General features: G+C 41.0%; 1 protein-coding gene across 1 annotated transcript in view; it reads right to left on the reverse strand.

Annotated features, from left to right (window-relative positions):
* Positions 1-592: 592 nt before the first annotated feature.
* The window catches only part of LOC114689238, a 35018-nt gene continuing 10555 nt past the window's right edge, over positions 593-25055 (reverse strand). The window contains exons 2-11 of the mRNA XM_037208217.1: positions 23700-23741; positions 21385-21449; positions 20105-20129; positions 17293-17400; positions 13167-13225; positions 12344-12368; positions 9469-9570; positions 3154-3195; positions 850-914; positions 593-604 (exon numbers count right to left, since the gene is read on the reverse strand). Of these exons, the coding sequence (XP_037064112.1) occupies positions 593-604; positions 850-914; positions 3154-3195; positions 9469-9570; positions 12344-12368; positions 13167-13225; positions 17293-17400; positions 20105-20129; positions 21385-21449; positions 23700-23741 (545 nt within the window). The remainder of the gene's footprint in view (positions 605-849; positions 915-3153; positions 3196-9468; positions 9571-12343; positions 12369-13166; positions 13226-17292; positions 17401-20104; positions 20130-21384; positions 21450-23699; positions 23742-25055) is intronic.

Consider the following 25055-nt stretch of genomic DNA (forward strand, 5'->3'; position numbering starts at 1 on the left):
CATCAATTACTTAGGAACATACATTCCAATTGCCTTACCCTTAGAAGTCCCTGAAGAAAGGTAAGAGGACACTTAGAAAGAAACTTTTCACAGGTAATGTGTATGGTGATATTTTATTTGTACTGAAATGTGATTTTATTTGTATGTTAATAAATAAAGTTGCCTGGGGGTCAGAGCTATTAGCAAGCCATAGCAAAAGCGGGTGTAGTTCAAGCCTTTAATCCAGCACTTAGTAGGCAGAGCCAGGAGGATCTCTGTGTGTTCAAGGATACATCCAGCATTGGAGACACACGCCTTTAATCTCAATACCAACCATAGAAGAACTGGAGGTCTGTACAGACAGGCAGTGACAAGGTGGTTATGTGGTTGGGTTTACAACCAATGAGAAGGCAGAACAGAAAGTCTTTATAAAGACAGACACACAGGAAGTAGGTCTCTTTTGGAGAGGAAGGACCACCGCGAGAGGAAGGGTAAGGCTTTTAGCTCTTAGCTCTGACCTCTTTGGCTTTCTTCTTTGCGTTGGTTCTGTGTTTTCTTATTGAATAAGACGGTTACTTCTACAAATGTGTGCCAACTTTTGCATGAAAATCACTCAAGTTTTAATCTAGACAGAAAAACTTTTGCCAGAAGAAAGGTCCCCTAAAAATACATGTGGAAACTGGCACTGGCATTTTTTTACAACTTGACCAAAAACTGCTTGATCTAGTTCTACTTCCTCCTTTTACTTAGAAAATACTTGAATACCTATAGTGTAGGTAATCAGTTTTATCATCCCAATGTGATAAAAGAAAATATAAAGGAATCCTAAATCCAACCTTTTTGTTTTAGAAAAGGGAAAAGATATTTTACCTTAATTAGTGATGGATTTTTCTTCTCTTTTTGGGGGGTCTTCATCTGGTCCTTGTAAGACATCACTAGGAGAACACAAAATAAACCTGAGATCATGGTACCACTTATTGTATCACAGGGGATCTTGGATTGATGTGGACAGAGTTCTATGGATTCAATCTAAACATTCAGGTTTAATGCACATAGTTAATAATAAACATAATTGTGTTGATGCAAGAACATCCTCTTGACTAGGGAGAAAAAATCAAGACCTTGAGAAATGAGAAAGGTAAGTTTTGCCCTTTTATATAATGTGAATCTAAAGCAACCTGAAAATGTTTCATTGGGGAAACACTGAAATAAATGTTAAATGATGGGTTTCTAGCCAGGTGTAGTGGCCCATGCCTTTAATCCCAGCACCTTGGAACCAGAGGCAGATGGATCTCCAAGTTCAAGACCAGCCTGGTCTACAGAGTCAGTTCTAGGACAGTCAGGACCACACAGAACCCTGTCTCAAAAAAACCAAAAGAGAAAAAAAAATAGATTTCTGCTTTCTCTTACTTCTTCAGAACATTTTGAAGTCAGGACAACTGGCACTTCTTTCTAGACATCAGTCAAACCTCTTTTAACCCCATAGGCCAGCATCTATCTAGATGCATTAACCACATATGATTTTCAAAATCATTTTTATGTACTAATATTGTGTGTGTGTGTGTGTGGGTGGGTGTGGGTGGGTTTATACCATGTCATGGGTGTGGGTTCAGAGGACAGCTTTGTGGTATTTCTTCTCTCTTCATGTAATCTGGGAATCAAACACATTGGGTTTGTTTGTTTGTTTGTTTGTTTATCTATGAGTGCCTGTATGGATGTATGTGCACCACTTCCATGCCTGACAACATCACCTACTCCATGCCTTGGCCAAAATCCACCGTATCACTGCAATGGAAGTCAAAGTTGTTTTCTTCCATTGTGATTCTGGTGTTTTATTATAGTAACAACAAAACAACTAATACAGAAAACAGTGCCAGAAAGATGGGTTATTGCTGTGACGGACCTGATCATGTTGCTTGGGGGAGGATTATGGAAATGTGGTGTTTTGACACAGAAGATCCACTGAATGCTCAAAACTGAATAAGCTTGCATGTAGAAATTTAGAAAACAAGAATGGTGAAAGGAAGGTAGACAAGCGAGTCTTGGCTTGTGGAGGGGAGAGGGCAGCCACGTCTCTTGGGAACTGCTTGTGAGAAGTTTGGGTTAAGAATCTGTGAAGTGAAACCTTCTGTCCTTTACTGGGACAATGGCTACTGGGTATCCAGGACTGGGAAATCAGATGACTAGGGGACCAGCATCACAGACACAAGCTCTTCTTAGAACTATTTCCTTCACATCCGCACACAGAAGCTCTGGCTCAGAGCAGGGCCAGGCCGTATCCCAAGCTGGCACCCAAACTTGGTGATGTGTCAGAGTCTCCTATGTGCTACTTGCTATGGTGGAAGAAAAACTACAGGACTGAGGGATCACGGAAAGAAGCTGAGGCTTGCCACCATGTGGAAGAGCCAGAGTCCCTAGAGAGGCTAGGCAAGGCCATTGGTGGATGTCCAGGCTTGGTTACTAGGAGACCTGAGCATATTAGAGATGGCAGGATGTGGAAGGCAGTGTTTTTGGAGTGGAGCTGGCATGAGCCTCCAAGACAGGCCTGTACGCTGTGGGTGGCTGTCTGAGAGCTACAACTCTGCAAGCCTTTGAGTTCCCTGCCAGCTTTCATATCTCCACCAACATGATGCAGTGATCCACTTTAACAATAAGCCACAATAAACCCTTCCTCCATCAACCTGTTTCATGTCACTTATTTCATCATAGCAATGAGAAAAGGAGCTGAAACACGATGATTCGGGAATAGACCCTGGCTGATACTTCTGTCCACTGAAGGACCCTTGAGTGGACTTTCTTCCCCTGCCTTCCAAGCAGAAGGAATAACTTGATCGCTGCTAGATTGTTCATTGGATCTGACCAGGAATGCCTTTACCTACCACTAACAAGTTCAGCATTTGCAGGTTGGTCTTTCTACCCTAGTCATTATCAATGTTGTCCTCATCCATTCCATTGAAATCTGGATGAAAGTCAGTAGAGAGATGGATCTGACCAGGAATGACCTACCACCACCAACATCATTGCTTTGAAGGCTGTTCTCCTTACACAAGTCATCCTCAGAGTCATCCTCATCACTATCATTGATACATGGAAGTCAGTGGAGAGGTGGATGTGGCCAGGAATACCATTACCTACTTCTACCAAGAGCATCACTTTGAAGGTTGTTCTCCTTACCAAAGTCATCATCATTGTTGTACTCCTCCATATCATCGATGTCTGGAAGGAAGAAAGTGGAGAGAGTGAGTGAATGACTCATACCTTGGTGACTAGGTAGGTGAAGCTTGCTACCTCACAAAAAAACAAACTCAGCATTTCTTTGGTTCACATCACTCACTGAGAACCACAATAGACATTCTACTCATGAGATAAAGTAACACTTCACATATTAAAAATACTGCAAAATATGTTCATTCTTTTTACAGAGGAGATACCATCTTATTTGCAGCTACTGTTAATAACAAACTAGGGACTTGAGAGATGGTTCAGTGGTTAAGAGCACTGCTCTTCCAGAGGACTAGGGTTTGATTCCCAGTACCAACACAGTGGTTCACAACCATGTGTAATTCCAATTCTTGGTGATCCAATGCCCTCTCTGGCTTCCACTGGTACTAGCCAACATGTGTACCAACATACATGGCAGGTCAAATACATTCAAATTGCTTAAATCTAAAACACACACTTGAATTTCCACATACTCTCATAAGTGCTACAGGACTTTTCAATTTTTTGCAAGGTCTTTTTTTGAGTTATGTCACTCTGTTCAGGAACCTTGGTACTTCTCAAAGCCATTTTTTTCTGTGTAGCAGAAACTGGAATGCATCACAGCAAAAATAGGTTAGGTGAATCATAAAATGAAAGGAAAATTAGTCTTTGTTCTATGATAAACATTTGATCTCATTGCTGATTTGTAAGCACATTGTTTTAATTCAGAATGTCACTTCTGGAAGATCAAGGACATCAGTGAACATTTAAAGCACATCCAACATGGTCAGTGTATGTAAGATCTCAATCCAGGTAGATGAGACAGTATTGACAAAAGAGCATTTGACTGAGTGTGCAGAATGGCCAGCATCCAAATTATCTTAAGAGCTATGTAAACACAGTGAAATCTGTGCAGTTCCTCACTTCTCTGTTCTTGAACCTGACAGTACAACTTCCTATGGACTCCCATTAAGCCTAAGGAATCTAAAAAAGTAAATGAATGTCAAGCCCCAAAGAAAATCACTAGCACCAAAAAGGGAGCTAGCTCTGTGGCGTTTGCCAAAGGCCAGAAAAATCACCAAGAGGCCACAGTCAGATTCAGAGATAGTGTATGTACACTGCCAGGTCAGGGGAAATGGTTGCTTCTTTTCTTCTTTTTCTTTCTTTGTTTCTCTTTTTCTTTCTTTCTTTCTTTTGAAATATTAAATTTCCTTTTTATTTGCTTCACCACTTTTCATTCCTCACATAACATGATGTTTTACAATCCGTGTAAAATATATAAGATCACCAACAAGCGGGGCACTGGTAAGGGACCATCTCTACTTCCTGTTATTGTCTGAGGACACTGTAATAATCACTTTAAGATTACAGACCGAGCCGGGCAGTGGTGGCACAAGCCTTTAATCCCAGCACTAGGGAGGCAGAGCCAGGCAGATCTCTGTGAGTTCAAGGACAGCGTGGGCTACCAAGTGAGCTCCAGGAAAGGCACAAAGCTATGCAAAGAAACCCTGTCTCGAAAAACTAAAAAAAAAAAAAAAAAAAAAAAAATAATAGACTGAATTATCTGACAGAACAAAGAAACTGAAACAAGGATCGCTATTCTACTTTTCCAACCCTGACTCAAGAAAAAATAAATAAATAAATAAATAAATAAATAAATAAATAAATAAATAAGACCATTTCCTTTAGAAGAAGCAATATGAGGAAACTTGTTAGTTCAAATGACTAGTAATTTATCACTACAATGTCAGGGTTCTCTCAGTGCAAATTTATAATGATCAGACAACCACACTAGGAGAAGGCCCTCACCAGGAGTCTGACTCCAAGTCACTCTGAAACCCTTGTCACATGATGACTGAGAGAAAAGATTCCCTTCAGTCAACAAACCCCGCATAAGACCTGAATCCTGACAGACAGGCTGGGATAAAACTGGATGCTTTGCCGAGTTAATGGACTGCATCTGTACATACCACTTTCTTCATAACTACTGCCCTCAGTGCTATCTGTATTGCCTGGACTAAACATGCCTAAGACGAGGGCAATGGCTTTTCTAGCTCAAAGTATGTACTTAACCTTGCTTGCTCCTTTCTCAGAGTCCAGTTTCTGCTCTACAAAATTTTCTGTTCATACTGTACCCAAGAGCAAGATAGTCCCACATTCCCTTAACCAAAGCCCCCCTTTACCTAATGCCTAATCACATAGATATGCCTCGGGGAACAAAAGGCATCTTAGAAATGATGACTTGTCAATGCTGGCTGTGTGGATCCACTGAGTACACATGTTCCCCATGTTCTCCCTTACCAGCCAACATGGAGACCGACCATCAGTAAGGGCAAGTATTTTGTGGAGACACAGTCTAGATTCCCTGAAATATTTATGGCCAATAGAATGAATGAAACCAGATTAGTAACTTAGTGTTGGGGGCTGGAGAGATGGCTCAGAGGTTAAGAGCACAAGCTGCTCTTACAGAGGTTCTGAGATCAATTCCCAGCAACCACATGGTGACTCACAGCCATCTATAATGAGATCTGGTGGCCTCTTCTGGCCTGCAGGCATACTTGCACACAGAATACTATACAATCAATCAATCAATCAATCAATCAATCAATAAGTAAATAAAATAACTTAATGTTGACTGGGGTCTTAGTAGATAAGAGCTCTAAATGGCCTTACCATAGGGTGAGGGGAGATATGATAGTTATAGGGTGTGGTTTTCCCTTTTCCCAAATTGTGAGCCTCAACACTCTGTATCACCATTGGTTCTTTCTATGTGCTTTTGACATCACCACAGTGATGAGAAAAGGATTCCTGCAGCAATGCCCACCCTGGGCTATGCTTTAACATATTACCTGAAACTCTACCTTATCATATGCATTCACAAAGGCTTTGGAAATCCAGAAATTTACACAGACTACAGAACCTCTTATCTGGCTAATGACAGCAGAGGGGAGCCTCCAAATCTGGACCCACACGTTGGAGTCCCTCATTCTCCCTTTCACAGAACAGCACTGGCTGTTTTCATTTACTCATCATTGTGTCTCTTTGAATCTGCACAGGAAATGCAGATCTTAATTGAAAATGGACACACATCTGTGCTGTTCCTGAGTGACTTAATGAACCCAAGACACAGGACAGAAGTGCTGAGGAAAGTTAGTTATTGGCAGGATGCTCTGCCAAAGACCTTACACGGTCCCACAGAAGGCCTACATCTCTGTCTCTAAAGCGATTGTTCTTGCATATATCCTTCGTAACATGACAGCAGTGTCCTCTCACACAGGGCTGGGTTGAACAGACAGAATCAAAAGTTTTAAAATAATTCCTATGTTTGCCTAAGCGCATAGTCAGTGTCCACTCCTAAGGAAGGTCAGTAATGGTCTCTACAACGTTCCAATTGCACAACCATGGTGAATAGAGACTCTCTGAATGACATGAGCTGAGAATTCTGGGAGGAATAGCACTGTCTATGACAAAGTCTTATACTGTTAGGTCTAGAAAACGCACCATCTTACATTATTAGTGTGGTGAAATACTGTGAACCCTAATAAAGTTTACCTGGGGATCAGCGGACAGAGGCAGCCACTAAATTAGACATAGCTATCAGGCTGTGGTGGCACACCCCCTTAATCCTATCACTCAGGAGGCAGAGATCTGTCTGGATCTCTGTGAGTTCAAGGTCACGCTGGACTACACATGAGAGAAACAGAATCAGGCAGTGGTGACACACGCCTTTAATCCCAGGAAGCAATATGGCAGGACATAGAAAGGTACATAAGGTGTGAGGAAACAGGAACTTGCTCTCTTGAGGCTGAGGATTTCATAGAGGTAAGCTAAGGGCTGGCTGTTCTGCTTCTCTGATCTTTCAGCTTTCACTCCACTATCTGACTCTGGATGTTTTATTATAAGACCTTTTAAGATCAGTGTTACAAGTAATGCCTCACAAAGACGAGGGCTTCCCCCTTGAGCCACTGGCTTGTTTGTAGGAGCAGAAGAAGCCCTGAGGGAGTGAAGTCCTGAGCAAGTGTGTATTATTGACAAGGGCACAGCCCAGGGGAAATGGGCAAAGCCTTTCTCCCAGGTGGACCAGGCTGGAAGTCGGCAAAGTCTTCTTCTTGTTCAAGTGCAAGTGTTTACTGGTGCCTGATCAGTGTGTACAAAAACCAGCAGCTGCATCTTCCTGGTCTGGAAGGTTAGGCCTGACACTGCTTGCCTGTGGAGACTTCCTGCCAGCAAGCAGCCAGTCACTCCCCCTGTGATGTACCTAACACACACACACCAAAATTTCAGGTTGCTAGAGTTAGTAGATGCCCTGCATCAGAGTTTACACCTCAACCCTACACTCTGACCCCGTCTTTCTGTACATGTGTCTGTGTGTCTGTCCTTTCTTCACTCCCTAACATCCAACTCTAGCCCAGTGTGTTGATGTGCCAATGCATGGCAAAATTGTTATGTTAGCGAGGCAGGCACCTGATCACCTGAAAAACCCACCCTATCAAGATGAATATAAACAGGGATAGCCACAACGCCTTTTTTGGGGGGGGGGGGTGAAATTCTACCCTTTCTACCAAAGTATAATTTTTGAATTTGCAGTCTCCACAAACTATCTGTAGATGTATATTCATTCTGTCTGAATGTCTGTCTGACTATGATGATCCTGAAGATACTAATTTTACTTTCACACAGACTCAGATTTGAAAGACTTAGAGAAAGGTTTAGAAATAACTCCACTACTGGCAATAGTGCCTGTTCTTAAAATAAGTCTAGCATTGTTCCCCAGAGTGTTCCAGTTGCCTGGGATCCATAGATCCTGCTTGAATGAAATGAACCCCAGAACAGAGGATGGATTAACATTATATATTAAGATTTCAAGTGTTGTAAGATAAATAAAGGCCATCATCTTACATCATTAAGGCCTCATACATATGAAGGTGATTCCCTTTAGATGTGGGCCAATTGATGGAAGCCTCAGACTTACAAAGCAAACACTTTATCAAACGAGTTACCTCCTTGGCCCTCAAAAAGATATAGAAAGGGACATGGGAAAACTTACTGTTCAGAGACAGGCTGATCTTTATACAACAAGTAAGTCCTTCCATTCTATTTATTCACATGCCCCTAGACAATAATTTTTAAGATTTCAAAGATTTTTGTTTGTATGACATGTGTTCATCTGATTGACCTTGTCAACAATCAGTCCCTATTTTCATATGCATATTTTCCATAAGTGATGGCATGAACGAAATAATTATAAATGAAAGTATTGGGAAGAGAAGGAGGCAGGAACATTGGCTTGGCTTTGCTAACACAGATGAAAACAAACTACATTCATTTTTGGACCACACAACACAGTCATTTCTTTGTACTTGGAATTTACTGTCTTCCTTTGTGGAAAAGGATGACAAAGGGGCAATAAAATAGAGTGGGTTCTTGTAGCCTCTCAGTTTCCTAAGTAGACTCATATTAAGTGGCAGGACATGGTCAATGTACATGGCTATGTGTGTTCTGGATTGAATTGTATGCAGGTGGTGCTGCATGTGGAGTGTTTGGGAGCTTTGGGGTGTGGAGCCTATCCTGAGTTAGTGAGTCATTTAGGGCCAACCTCCAGGTGTTGGAGTCCAGTTCCACCTCTGCTTATTCTGTTTCCTTGGTATGGATGCAACATACCAAAGTGGTCTCCTGCAAATGAGGCCACCTAGGCTTCCCTGCCAGCTGCCAGGTACTCTCAAACATTACAGAATGATCCCCCTTCAATAAGTCACATGGACACTTCCTTCCTTCAGTGAATCTTCTTAGGTCATATCAAGGTGGAAAAAAAACCAAACAAAACCAATGAATGATTCCATGAGAGTCTCCTCATGGTTTCTGTCTGTTTAGAAGGCCTCACACTGCATCTGACCCAGAGTCCATGACCTACAGGTAAGAGTCTTTGTTTTTCAGGTGGGTCTGACTACACAAGTCATTCTCAGCATTGTGATCATCATCATTAGCCATGACTGAAAGAAAGCCAGGGGAGAGAGTGGATCACACACAGTGTCTGCCATAGGTGAAGCCACACTGCCTCACACAAGAACCAGCCCTGCTTTCCTTTGGTTCATATCATGCCACCAGAACCAAAATAGGCATTTCAATGTGGTTTTATGCTCTGTGGTGGTAGTTCTACAGGTGGACTAGAGAAATTAATTTCCACTTTAAAACTACTACAATGATTCTTCATTCTCTTTATAGTGGGGATACTATACAGTCTACAACTACTGATAATAACTATAATTAATTACTGAATTTCCACTGTACCGTCATTAGTGTCACAGGACTTTTGCAGCGTTGTTTCAGACATTTCATTGATTGTAGAGGTAACGGAGCACCGAACGCCTAGCTTGCGCAATATGGCTACCACTTGAATGCAATCAAAACAAGAATGTTTAGTTCTGCTGAATTCATTTAAATAATAAGGAACTAACAACTGTTTTATGTTTAACATTCCATCTCATTACTGATTTGGGAGTACACTCATCTGATTCAAAATATCACCTTTGGAAAATCCTGGAAATCAGTGTTGACTCATTGGAGATATGACATGGTCGGTATAGGTGGGGTATCAATTCACATGGATGAGACAGTATCAACAGAAGGGCAGTGTGACTGTGTGAAGTGACCAGCATCCAAATCCCTCGAATAGCCATGTAAACACATTGAAAATGCAATTGCTCACTTCTGCATTCTTGACTCTTGACACTGTAGTTTCCTAAGAACTTACATTGCACCTAAAGAATCTAAATAAGCAAATGAAGGAAGAGCTCTGGTTTGCTGTGGATAGTGCTCTGTACACTGTGAATGTGTTGCTATGATTGGTTAATAAATAAAATGGTGATTGGCCAGTAGCTAGGCAGGAAGTATAGTATAGGCGGGAAGAGCAGAGAGGAGAGTTCTGGGAAGAGGAAGGCTGAGTCAGGAGTCTCCAGCCAGACACAGAGGAAGCAAGATGTGAAGACAGAACTGAGAAACGGTACCAAGCCATGTGGCTAAACATAAATAAGAATTATTGATTAGTTTAAATGTTAGAGCTAGTCAGTGGTAAGCCTGAGCTAATGGCCGAGGAGTTTTAATTAATATAAGCCTCTGTGTGTTTACTTGGGCCCAAGTGGCTGCAGGACTGGCAGTTGAGAGAGGTTTGTCCTGAGCATGGGCCAGGTGGAACACAGGAAAACTTCAGCTACACTGGTAACAAGCACTAGTACCACAAAGGTGCTCTATGGTGCTTGGTCTCTCCAGAACCACCACCTGGATGGTGATACTTACAACCAGAGAGGCTGTTTGGATGACTTCTGGAAAGAGCATAAACATATGCTTGCTTCATTATTTATACAGCACAGCTTTTTAAAGTTCACAGACATATCTCGTATTACCTTCACAGAAAGGCACTAGAGAAGAAGACAATCAACATCTCCTACTTTGGACCTGAAGGCACTGTGCTAGTTAGCTACTAATGGCACTGTGCCTGAGTAGATGACAGAAAAAAAGAACAGGACAGATGTTCTAGTTTTCAATCCCTACTACAAAAAGTCACCATTCCTCACAAAGGAGTGGAGTAAGGGAACAACGCTTGTTTAATTGTATGGCATTCCTCTGCCACTACTTCACATGGTCAGCTCCTCTCAGTGAGTCTTTCAGGCATTTTTTTATGACCTAGACTGGCCAGTGATTGGAGATGAGATTAAATTCATGAGAACCATGAGCCCCCTTCTAGAGTACTAGATTAACCAACCTATGTTGTGTCCACATCACACTTTATGCACTGTTGAGTATCAAACCCAGAGACTCCTAAATGAAAACCTGCTACTCCAATGACAGAGCAAAAGCACAAACCCAGTACACCATAGCTTTCTCTGTCTTTCACAGTTGTGAATGACTGTCACCTGATCCATGGATGCTACCTATGTTTTCTGATCACTGATACAGAAAGGATACTGTTTGTGTTTTCTATAGGCAGGATCATTTCTGGGTATATGCTGGAAAGCTGAATGGATTCATGCAAAATGACAGCTCATGTCTCCATGGGGAGAAAATCTGAGCTAATTCTAAAAATGTCACTTTCATCCCAAATATCTGGGAACATGGTTGGCTCTTGTAGTCCCTAGCTATCTAGCTTGGTCACTCACATCCCTCTCCTAGTTGGTTGTCCTGTAGCAGCAGGGTATGCTGAGAAATGAATCCAGCATATATGGCTATGGTGAGCTCTGAACCAAGTAATGTAGGAAAGGCATGGCCTCAGAGCTCTTCATTGACAAAATTGACATGTGTAATTGGAAAATCTCTTGGGAGAAAACACATAAAGATGTTTGTTGATACATGAAATCCCAACAAGAGTAAATGAGAGAACCACATACACAGGACCATGATAGGTCTCTTGTGATATCTGTTGTTATCTTACCCAAATTTACAATCTTGTTGCCATTAGATTGCTTTGAAAAGAATGAGGAACCAATATGACCACATAGAGCCTGTGACAGCTTGACTTCACAGGTTTAAGCCAGACAGGCTCCTAGAGCTGAGAGTTGGAAGTAGACATGGGCTCCCATCCCTAACCAAGAAGCTATCTGCAGCTGACAAGCTCTCACAAAGGAAAAAGTACTTTTCCCCAATGGTGTGTCAACCACACTCCAGGGCAGTCCCCATGCCCAACAGGAGATGGCCAACACAAAACAAACTCAATGGTGTTTTTCTAGATTTCTGTGTCTTACATTGTTTTGTTTGGCAATTTCTGTCTTACTGAGCTTTGGCTTGTATAGTATAGTTTCTGATTCTGTGTTTATATGCGGGTGTGTGTGTATGTGTGTGTGTGTGTGTATGTGTGTGTGTGTGTGTGTGTGTGTGCGTGCGTGTGTGTGGTGTGTGTATATGTGTGCTTTTTCCTTTTTTTAAAATTACTTTTATTGTTTTTCACCTGGCCTGTTTGCTTTCTAAAGAGAGAGGAGGCATGGAGTTATCAGGTGGGGAGGTGGGGAAGATCTGAAAAGAAATGGGAGAGGGGAATATGATGATTTCTTAAAATTTAAAAAAGATTTGTACATAAACAAGTAAATAGAAGTTGTGAACCAGACAAAGACAACAAGTATATGCAGAGTTCTTATCTACAGTGTGTCCAAAAATGTCATTCCAAGATACATACTGTATCTGTGCCTCCTTGACGGGACCTGCAATTCAGAGAAAACACTCTTAGATCAGATCATACTGAGTTTGTTTGCACAGATTTCTGTTTTTTTTTCCTGTGACTTAGGACAGTTTGTAAACAGGACTGGGAAGAACAGCCAATTTGAAGATTCTATATTAGTCTGTTATGTGATTCTCTTACAAAACACCTGCAGCTAGTTACTGTGTGAAAAATATAAGTGAATTTTACACCTTTGCCTGTTTAGTCCACATCCGGCAAACTCACCCCTTTATTCTCTACTGAGGGTTTCCTCAAAGCTTCTTTGAAAGGTGGCAGAGAAATATTATAAGAATCTGTGAGATGAATCCCTCCAAGGAGTGTCTCTGTTGCTCAAGTATCTACTCTAACATCATGCTCTAAAGGTCTCACTGCCTCAATATCTCTTAACGGACACCAGAATCTTTTGCCACATCAATATTTGGGGAAACACATTCCAACTGTGTTAACCTTAGGAGACCCCAGCAGAAAGACAAGAAGACACTCACAGAAGAAACAGGAACTTTTCCTATATAATATGCCTGCTGGCTTCTTATACATGTTTTAGTCTGAAGGGGAATCTTATGTGAGAAGAAAAGCTCCTGACACCCACTATGGTAACTGACATGGTTTACAATTTCCTCTCATGCTGTGTCGTATCATGGGTGACTTGTGTCCTTTTCCTATGTAAACACTCTAATACCTATAGTGTGTGAACAGTTTTATTATTGAGATCTGATGTCCATAAGAATAAAGTATCATGAAAGTAACCTTTCTATGTTAGGATATGGAAAGGCCATCTTACCGCAACCAACGATGGTTTTGACCCTTCTTCTGAGGCCTGAGGATGCTCCTCACACAAATCTAGGGGAACAGGATATAACTTTCAGCTCATGGTACCACCTGTTATATGTCAAGGGCTTTTACGTTGCTAGGGACAGTGACATGTGGATTTAGTCCCTATGCCTTGCCTTAGTGCACATAATTAATAAACATGGCTGAAGGGCTGCAAGACAGTTTTCCCTGCTAGGAAAAGTGAAAACAAGGCAAGACCTCAAGAGACATGAAGTAGAGACTTTTTGTTCTCCTAAGTAAAGGGAATCTAGCACACTGTGAAATAATCCATCTTGGATTAGGTTACACTTAAATAAATGTTATGTTAAATGACAGATTTCTATCACTTTATGACCATTTCAAGTCTTTCTAGATCTCTGCTAACCTCTTTCAGCCGCTACAGATCAACATAGACAGACTCTTCATTCATTTACTATGATCTTATTTTTTAAATTGCTTATTCGCCATTGCCTGTGTATATGCATATACAAAGTGTATGGACAGGAATACATACTATGTGACATCTCTCCAAGGGTCAAAGGACAAGATTGTGGATTCTCTCTTTCTACCTTCATATGGATCTGAGAAATGACACTCAGGTACTAAGCACTGGAAGAAATATACATTTACCCTTTGAATCATATTGTCAGCCCTAGCATATAGAATTTTAATCTTCAAAATGTACACATTGTTCAAGAAAAATTCATGCAGTATCAGGAACATGATGTAATGACACTAAATTTTTCACTCCTTGATACATAATCATACTTTACTGATAAGTGCAAGATACTGACATTATTACACTTAAAGAACCATTATAGATTGTTTTTTTCTCCTGCTAGTTTTTCTTTACTGGGTCATCCTTTGTATTCATTCTGTGAGGTGAATGTCCAGGTTCAGACTACCCAACTCACATTAAGGCAGAGAACACTGATCATCTGTCCCCTGGAATTCTACTTGCTTCCACAATTAAGAAATTTAGATAGAAGATAGATTCTTTTGTACGGTTGTTAATGTCCTCATAGCCTAAATATAAGTTAATGGTAACAGTTTGGAACGTCATACTAGGGGGCTACATATCTGATTTCAACCTTGGCACTTTTCACCTAAGAACATCATGACCTTGAGTCTATTCATCATCACATCTCTTCAATTCCTGTGCATCATCATTAAAGAAGTAAACAATGTCCGTGTCTCTTTTCCTCCTGAGCAACTTAGTGAACCTAACTTATTGGTGTAAATGCTGAGAAAGGCTAGTTGTCAGCACAATGTACTGCCATAGACAGTGCACCCTCACATACTCCACAGAGTCACAAAAACCCTATAACAAATCCTCAAGCTATTGTTCTAGATAGATCCTGTTTTTCCTAAAAGTATTCATTTTAATTTCACACAGACATTTGTTGCACAGAGACAGCTAAAACTTTAAAAGTAATGCCTATGTTGTCCTGTGTTGGCCTAGATGCATATTCAGATTCCATTTCTAAAGTATGGTCAGTATTGTTCTTTAAAATGTTCCAATTGCATGACTTCAGTTATTAGACCTTGAATGAATTGGCCAGAAAAGACTAGTAGGTTAACATTGTTTGTTCAAATGTCTAGTACTCCTAGACTTGGGAAATCCACCATCTTATATCTGCCTCAGAAATGTGGTCACATAATGGGAAAGTCTTTGTGCTTGAAAGGAAGTACTGTGTCAGCTAAGCTAGCCATTTACTGGTCTAGAAGAATGCAAAGACCCAGGAACTAATGATTCTGAAAGAAAGATGGTCGTTTTACATAACAGATGAGGTCACGTGCTTTCTATGCCATTAGACATGCATAACAATCTTAAGTGTACACAGATGTCTGTGTTTTATATTTTCATTTTGTCTAACTTCCCCAGTATCCAAGCACATTCCCTACATCAGCTGTGCAGTCTCAGCAAAAAGAAGTACACAGGAAGTTACTAAAATACTTATTAATGAAAGGACAGGTAGGATAAAGACACAGGAAAGCAAGCAGACTTCAAATCAATTGCCAGGATTATGACAAACTATGTTAAACTCTTGATCAGATGTCATGGTCATTTCTTTGTTCCTGAAACATATTGTCGTTCTCTGAGAAAAGATGACAAAGTGGAAAAAATAAGAAAGCAGGTTCTTGTATTTTTGCCTAGAGTTCAGATTATGTGACATGAAATGGTCAATCTATATAAAGCCTTAAATTATATACTGTATGTTCTGGTTTGATTAGGGAATGTCCTGCATAGCCTCATGAGTTTGAGCACTCTATCCTCAGCTTATGGTACTGCCTAAGACAGGCTTCAGGAGATGGAGCATCCCTGGAGAAAGCAAGCCCCTGGGGAAAGACCTCTGTCTAACTTCTGTTTAGTCTCTGCTTCCTGAGTACATGTGTATGCACTTATGTACAGATGCAATGTGACCAGCCAGCGCCATACACCTGCTGAGACATTTTCCCTGCCAGAATGACCACCTTGTCATAATAGCCCAAATAAACCTTTCCTCCATTAAAATGCTTTTCTCAGTTATTTGGTCACAGAAAATAAGAAAAGCCACTAATCATTAATAGAATCTCATCATTGTTTCTGCCCATCTGGAAGTCCTAAAATTGACTTTCCTCTTTTGCCTCCCAAGCAGAAGGAACAACCTGACTGTTGATAAACGCTTTCACTGGATCTGGCCAAGACTGCCAGGACCTACCATGGTCTTCGAGATACACGTTGGTCTCAGGAGACAACTCATTTTCAGTGTTGCCATCCTCCATGATGTCAATGTTTGGAACTATGTCTGTGGAGAGTGATTTACATACTACTGTCGATAGTGGGTGAAGCCACATTGCCTCACCCGAGAACCCGCTCTGCTTCCCTTTGCTTCAGATCATTCAGGGAGAAGCACGACAGTCATTGAAATGCATTTTGAAGTTCTATCATTGCAGTTCTACTTTTGAATACTTCACACATTAAAAATACATGAGGCATTTTCCACCTTTTTAATAAGAGATGTAGACTGTGGTTTGAATCAGAAATATCCTGTTTAGGTTCAGCTATTTGGATATCTGGTACCCAGTTTGGGGCACCAGTTGGGAAGATTGTGGATCCTTTAGGAGCTAGCCTTGCTGGGTGAATTGTATTACTGGAGGTAGGGGAATAATTCCTATTTGTAGTTTTTTGAACATGTGACTTCTCAGCCTACAGATATAAATACAACTTATTCAATCCATCTGTTGTTACTTGTATGTATATGATTTCAGGGTTGACCACTTGTGTAAACTCAAAACTTGAAGAAGAAACTCAAAGAAGACTATATCTCCTGCTCTCAGTACTCCTCAGTTGTCTATATTTCTTTTTCTGTGAGTGGGGCTCCATGAGATCCCCCACTTCCATGTTAGCATGTCTATTGGTGGTGTACTTCCAGTCTTGTTTAGGTAGCCATACTGTTAGGTAGCATGGATGAAGCTTCCCTGCCATTTCTAGGAGACAACCTCACAGCAGAGTTCCTGGTCTTCTGGCTCTTACAACTTTTCTATGCCTTCTTTCTTAATGACCCCTGAGATTTAGGTGTGTTGCAGATGTATCAATTGGGGCTGGGTACCCTCTGGGGATTTTTCAAGTTGAGCTAAAGGCATTTTGCATTATAATACGGTCATTAGCTTACAGAGGCAAGGAAGTGGAATATGGTGGTATGCTGAGAAATGTTTCTCATAGGCTCCTGTAATTGAAACCTTGGTCTCTGGTAGTTGATACTGTTTGGGAAAGTTGTAGCATGTTTAGGAAGTGGAGCATTGCTGGAGAAAATGCATCACCGTGGGCAGGCTTTGAGAATCTCTAGCCTCACCCAACTTCCAGTTTGCTGTTTCCTGCTTGCTGTTGAAAATGTGATCTCTCAGCCTACTGCTCCTGACAGTATGCCTGCCATGACTTTCACCCGCCATGATGGATATTTACCCCTCAGGAAACGTAAGTCAACATAAACTCTTTCTTCTGAAAGTGTCTTTTGGTCATAGTGTATTATCACAGCAACAGAAAAGTAACTAGTACAATTATCATCACCAATGACTATTAATAACTCAAACTAATTACTGAATATCCACAGTACCGTCACTGGTGCTGCATGCCTTGTCCTTCATATGCACGATCGATGTTTCAGATCTCACACTGAAGGACTTCCTGTGCCTAAGCCCCAGCTTTTGCAACACAGATCTCACTGCAACGCATTCACAACAAAAAGAGGTCAGCTCAATTGCATTTAACAAATGCACAAATAAACAAATAAACAAACGAACCCCACCCCAGGGAAAACTAACAACTGTTCTGTGTATAAACATTTGACCTCATTAGTGATTTCCAAGCATGACTCAGAATGTTACTCTGAATGGAGGATCACAAACATAAGTGTCCACTTAACACAAGAATGGCAGGGTCAGTGAGGTCTCAATTCATGTGAATGGCCCAGTATTAGCAGGGAAGCAAAGTGACTCAGAGTGTGAGACAGCCAGCATCCAAATCATTTTAGGATCCATGTAAACCTAGTGAAATTTATGCAGCTACTTATGACACCAATTCTTGGCACTATGACACTCCAACTGCCTAAGCACTTACATTAAACCTGATGAATCTAAAGCTGTAAGTAAACATGAAGACTTACAGAATAGTACTAGGTCTAGAGAAGTGGTCTGTGGGGTTTACTGAATGCTAGAACAATCTGCGAGACAGCAATGGAGGGATCCAGAGACAGCTCTAGAACAGTGGACAATGGCTATTTCTTTTCATTCTTTACCTACCCATGGTGTTTTACAGTCCATGAAGATTGTGTATCACATTGAGGTAGGGAAGCAGGTAAGGGGTTATCTTCATGCCACTGTGACATAATTGCCCTGACAGAAAAACCTCAAAACAGGGAAGGGAGTTCTACTTTTCAGTTCTTTTCTCCAAAAGAAGTGATATGAGAGAGTCTGGTTAGTTCAAATGTGTCCATCTCTTCTACACTGTCTTTCTAATGATGAGACAACCATGCTGACCAGACACCACATAATGACTCAGACTCCAAGTCATTCTAACACTGATGTTACATTACAGTCGTGGTGGGGATAGGGAACACTTCCCTACAACTGACATACTCTGGATAAGATTCAAACTCAGTGAACAGGACAAGAAGTTAGGTGGCGTGGTGATTTAATGGATGTGTCTGCCCACATCAGTTTCTAGGTGACGACTGCCCTTGGCACTATCTGTGGAGCCTGAAAAAGTCCAGAGAAGAGAAGGGCAGAACCTTCACTAGCTCTAAGTGCGCACCTCCCCTGCTCACGCTTCCTCAACCATGTCCAGTTTCTAAACTACATACTCTACTATTCACAGTCCATCCCCGAGCAAGATACACAGTCCTATCTGCCCTTAACAAAAACAATCTGTAGCAGATGTCTTCAACCTATAGAGGTACTCTCAGTCACAAGGCATTTAGAAATCCTGACATGAAATCAAATTGTTCGATAATGACTGTATATATCCATTGAGTGTAATGGCTCCCTATGCTCACATTTCTTGGCCAACATGGAAACAGAGCATCTGTGAGGGGAAGTTCCCTTCAAGTATAAATGTACCTCATCTTGAAAAGAAGTGTGGTTGCCAGGCAGTGGTGGTGGTGCATGCCTTTAATCCCAGCACTTTGGAGGCAGAGCAGGCAGATATCTCTGAGTTCAAGGCCAGCCTGGTCTACAGAGTGAGATCCAGGACAGGCAGCAAAACTACTCAGAGAAACCCTGTCTTGAAAAAAAACAAAACAAAACAAAACACAAAAAAGAATAGAAGTATGGTCAAAATAATGAGACTGTATTAATAACTTAGTAGGCTTAAGTTCTGATGGGTGGCTCTTTGGACTTATACTAATGCCTTCTACAATGCTCAAGCATTCACCTGGAATCAGCCATGTTCAAGTAAAACCCAATTATGACACATGTCCACCATGTTTTCCAATGTAGAGTCCCCCATTGTCAAAATCAATTTGACAACAAGCAGATAAGCTTTAACTTTTTTGAGTTTTGTTGTAGTGGTAGCTGTTTTAATTTTTCAGACAGGGTCTCATGTCACAATCTGGGCTGGCCAGGGAATGCCTCAGATTGATCACCATACACCTTACTCTACAGTCCTAGAATTACAAGAATTACCAACTTCCCAGGGTTTGCAGTGCTGAGGATCAAACCCAACACTTTCTGTATGATAGCCTAGTTTTCTGTAAGCTAAACAATCTGAGCCTACCTAGGCTTTATTTTTTAAACTTGTATCTCCAGCACAATGCATAGATGCTATCTTCAGTTTTGACCAGTGAGACAGCTAAGAGTTCTCTGTCAGTTGGAATTATTCTAGAAATGGAAAGCTAGGATTCCTCCATAATTTCTACCCATTTCTTGACAGGGTCAGAGGCAGAGTTTATAGCTGGGAATGTGACTTATATACCTCGTATCTGGGAACACATTTTGTCCTTGTATTCCCTAGCTTGCCCTCTTGCTCATGTGCCTCCCTGTCCTGGTACATTCCTCTTTAGTAAGGTTATGCTGAGAAATGAATTCATCATATGTATCTGTAATGAGTTTTAAATTAATTGATGTGGCAAAATTGAGAGCAACTCTCTAATTTTTTCATTTAAATTGAAAAATTGTTGGAAAATCAAGATATTTTGGGGGGAAGCACACATAAAGATATTGTCAGACACACAAAATCCCAAGGTTAGTAAGGTAAATAAGAGAGAACTAAAGACACATAACCATGATGTGTCTCTTGGAATATCAGTAGTTGTTTGAAACTAAACCTGCCATTCTCATGGCTACCAGGTCTCTCTGAAAATAGCGGTGCAGTAAATATGCAATTCTTATCTACAGTGTGACTTTAAAAAAAAGTCATTCCAGAATACATACCGCATCTGCCCTTCCTTGACTGGACCTGCAATTTAGAGAAAACACTCTTAGGTTCAGGTAATACTGAGTTCTGCTTGTCTTTGGTTCTTCTAGTGACTTGGGGAAGAGTGGCCAAGTGAAAGATTCTGTATTAATTTGTTGTGTGATACTGCTACAAAACACCTGAGGCTGGGTAATGTGTGAAAAAAATAAGTATTTTTCATACTCTTGATCATTTATCCCAGATCAGGCAAACATACCTCTTTGTCCCCTACAAATGTTTCCTGGAAGCTACACTGAAAAATGGCAGAGAACTATTAAGACAATCTGGTACTGTGAAATGAATCCCTACTAAGGGGTGCCTCTGTGTCAGATTATTTACTTTAACTTCACACTTTAATGATCTCAACACCTAATGTCCTTATAATGGACTTAAAAATCTTTTACCACATCAATAATTAGGAAAATACATTCCAATTGCCTTACCCTTAGAAGTCCCCTGAAGAAAGGTAAGAGGACACTTAGAAAAGAAACTTTTCACAGGTAATGTGTATGGTGATATTTTATTTGTACTGAAATGTGATTTTATTTGTATGTTAATAAATAAAGTTGCCTGGGGGTCAGAGCTATTAGCAAGCCATAGCAAAAGCCGGGTGGTAGTTCAAGCCTTTAATCCCAGCACTTAGTAGGCAGAGCCAGGAGGATCTCTGTGTGTTCAAGGATACATCCAGCATTGGAGACACACGCCTTTAATCTCAATACCAACCATAGAAGAACTGGAGGTCTGTACAGACAGGCAGTGACAAGGTGGTTATGTGGTTGGGTTTACAACCAATGAGAAGGCAGAACAGAAAGTCTTTATAAAGACAGACACACAGGAAGTAGGTCTCTTTTGGAGAGGAAGGACCACCGCGAGAGGAAGGGTAAGGCTTTTAGCTCTTAGCTCTGACCTCTTTGGCTTTCTTCTTTGCGTTGGTTCTGTGTTTCTTATTGAATAAGACGGTTACTTCTACAAATGTGTGCCAACTTTTGAGTGAAAATCACTCAAGTTTTAATCTAGACAGAAAAACTTTTGCCAGAAGAAAGGTCCCCTAAAAATACATGTGGAAACTGGCACTGGCATTTTTTTACAACTTGACCAAAAACTGCTTGATCTAGTTCTACTTCCTCCTTTTACTTAGAAAATACTTGAATACCTATAGTGTAGGTAATCAGTTTTATCATCCCAATGTGATAAAAGAAAATATAAAGGAATCCTAAATCCAACCTTTTTGTTTTAGAAAAGGGAAAAGATATTTTACCTTAATTAGTGATGGATTTTTCTTCTCTTTTGGAGGGGTCTTCATCTGGTCCTTGTAAGACATCACTAGGAGAACACAAAATAAACCTGAGATCATGGTACCACTTATTGTATCACAGGGGATCTTGGATTGATGTGGACAGAGTTCTATGGATTCAATCTAAACATTCAGGTTTAATGCACATAGTTAATTAATAAACATAATTGTGTTGATGCAAGAACATCCTCTTGACTAGGGAGAAAAAATCAAGACCTTGAGAAATGAGAAAGGTAAGTTTTGCCCTTCTATATAATGTGAATCTAAAGCAACCTGAAAATGTTTCATTGGGGAAACACTGAAATAAATGTTAAATGATGGGTTTCTAGCCAGGTGTAGTGGCCCATGCCTTTAATCCCAGCACCTGGGAACCAGAGGCAGATGGATCTCCAAGTTCAAGACCAGCCTGGTCTACAGAGTCAGTTCTAGGACAGTCAGGACCACACAGAACCCTGTCTCAAAAAAACCAAAAGAGAAAAAAAAATAGATTTCTGCTTTCTCTTACTTCTTCAGAACATTTTGAAGTCAGGACAACTGGCACTTCTTTCTAGACATCAGTCAAACCTCTTTTAACCCCATAGGCCAGCATCTATCTAGATGCATTAACCACATATGATTTTCAAAAATCATTTTTATGTACTAATATTGTGTGTGTGTGTGTGTGGGTGGGTGGGTGGGTGGGTTTATACCATGTCATGGGTGTGGGTTCAGAGGACAGCTTTGTGGTATTTCTTCTCTCTTCATGTAATCTGGGAATCAAACACATTGGGTTTGTTTGTTTGTTTGTTTGTTTGTTTATCTATGAGTGCCTGTATGGATGTATGTGCACCACTTCCGTGCCTGACAACATCACCTACTCCATGCCTTGGCCAAAATCCACCATATCACTGCAATGGAAGCCAAAGTTGTTTTCTTCCATTGTGATTCTGGTGTTTTATTATAGTAACAACAAAACAACTAATACAGAAAACAGTGCCAGAAAAGATGGGTTATTGCTGTGACGGACCTGATCATGTTGCTTGGGGGAGGATTATGGAAATGTGGTGTTTTGACACAGAAGATCCACTGAATGCTCAAAACTGAATAAGCTTGCATGTAGAAATTTGGAAAACAAGAATGGTGAAAGGAAGGTAGACAAGCGAGTCTTGGCTTGTGGAGGGAGAGAGGGCAGCCACGTCTCTTGGGAACTGCTTGTGAGAAGTTTGGGTTAAGAATCTGTGAAGTGAAACCTTCTGTCCTTTACTGGGACAATGGCTACTGGGTATCCAGGACTGGGAAATCAGATGACTAGGGGACCAGCATCACAGACACAAGCTCTTCTTAGAACTATTTCCTTCACATCCGCACACAGAAGCTCTGTCTCAGAGCGGGGCCAGGCCGTATCCCAAGCTGGCACCCAAACTTGGTGATGTGTCAGAGTCTCCTATGTGCTACTTGCTATGGTGGAAGAAAAACTACAGGACTGAGGGATCACGGAAAGAAGCTGAGGCTTGCCACCATGTGGAAGGGCCAGAGTCCCTAGAGAGAGGCTAGGCAAGGCCATTGGTGGATGTCCAGGCTCGGTTACTAGGAGACCTGAGCAAATTAGAGATGGCAGGATGTGGAAGGCAGTGTTTTTGGAGTGGAGCTGGCATGAGCCTCCAAGACAGGCCTGTATGCTGTGGGTGGCTGTCTGAGAGCTACAACTCTGCAAGCCTTTGAGTTCCCTGCAGCTTTCATATCTCCACCAACATGATGCAGTGATCCACTTTAACAATAAGCCACAATAAACCCTTCCTCCATCAACCTGTTTCATGTCACTTATTTCATCATAGCAATGAGAAAAGGAGCTGAAACACGATGATTCGGGAATGGACCCTGGCTGATACTTCTGTCCACTGAAGGACCCTTGAGAGGACTTTCTTCCCCTGCCTTCCAAGCAGAAGGAATAACTTGATCGCTGCTAGATTGTTCATTGGATCTGACCAGGAATGCCTTTACCTACCACTAACAAGTTCAGCATTTGCAGGTTGGTCTTTCTACCCTAGTCATTATCAATGTTGTCCTCATCCATTCCATTGAAATCTGGATGAAAGTCAGTAGAGAGATGGATCTGACCAGGAATGACCTACCACCACCAACATCATTGCTTTGAAGGCTGTTCTCCTTACCCAAGTCATCCTCAGAGTCATCCTCATCACTATCATTGATACATGGAAGTCAGTGGAGAGGTGGATGTGGCCAGGAATACCATTACCTACTACTACCAAGAGCATCACTTTGAAGGTTGTTCTCCTTACCAAAGTCATCATCATTGTTGTACTCCTCCATATCATCGATGTCTGGAAGGAAGAAAGTGGAGAGAGTGAGTGAATGACTCATACCTTGTTGACTAGGTAGGTGAAGCTTGCTACCTCACACAAAAACAAACTCAGCATTTCTTTGGTTCACATCACTCACTGAGAACCACAATAGACATTCTACTCATGAGATAAAGTAACACTTCACATATTAAAAATACTGCAAAATATGTTCATTCTTTTTACAGAGGAGATACCATCTTATTTGCAGCTACTGTTAATAACAAACTAGGGACTTGAGAGATGGTTCAGTGGTTAAGAGCACTGCTCTTCCAGAGGACTAGGGTTTGATTCCCAGTACCAACACAGTGGTTCACAACCATGTGTAATTCCAATTCTTGGTGATCCAATGCCCTCTCTGGCTTCCACTGGTACTAGGCAACATGTGTACCAACATACATGGCAGGTCAAATACATTCAAATTGCTTAAATCTAAAACACACACTTGAATTTCCACCCTACTATCATAAGTGCTACAGGACTTTTCAACTTTTTGCAAGGTCTTTTTTTGAGGTATGTCACTCTGTTCAGGAACCTTGGTACTTCTGAAACCCATTTTTTTCAGTGTAGTAGAAACTGGAATGCATCACAGCAAAAATAGGTTATGTGAATCATAAAATGAAAGGAAAATTAGTCTTTGTTCTATGATAAACATTTGATCTCATTGCTGATTTGTAAGCACATTGTTTTAATTCAGAATGTCACTTCTGGAAGATCAAGGACATCAGTGAACATTTAAAGCACATCCAACATGGTCAGTGCATGTAAGATCTCAATCCAGGTAGATGAGACAGTATTGACAGAAGAGCATTTGACTGAGTTTGCAGAATGGCCAGCATCCAAATTATCTTAAGAGCTTGTAAACACAGTGAAATCTGTGCAGTTCCTCACTACTCTGTTCTTGAAACTGACAGTACAACTTCCTAAGGACTCCCATTAAGCCTAAGGAATCTAAAAAAGTAAATGAATGTCAAGCCCCAAAGAAAATCACTAGCACCAAAAAGGGAGCTAGCTCTGTGGCGTTTGCCAAAGGCCAGAACAATCAGCAAGAGGCCACAGTCAGATTCAGAGATAGTGTATGTACACTGCCAGGTCAGGGGAAATGGTTGCTTCTTTTCTTTTTTTCTTTCTCTCTTTCTCTTTCTCTTTCTTTCTTTCTTTTGAAATATTAAATTTCCTTTTTATTTGCTTCACTACTTTTCATTCCTCACATAACATGATGTTTTACAATTCGTGTAAAATATATAAGACCACCAACAAGCTCAGGCACTGGTAAGGGACCATCTCTACTTCTTG

Source organism: Peromyscus leucopus, chromosome 7 (assembly GCF_004664715.2).
Source record: "Peromyscus leucopus breed LL Stock chromosome 7, UCI_PerLeu_2.1, whole genome shotgun sequence".
NCBI classification, from domain to species: Eukaryota; Metazoa; Chordata; class Mammalia; order Rodentia; family Cricetidae; genus Peromyscus; species Peromyscus leucopus.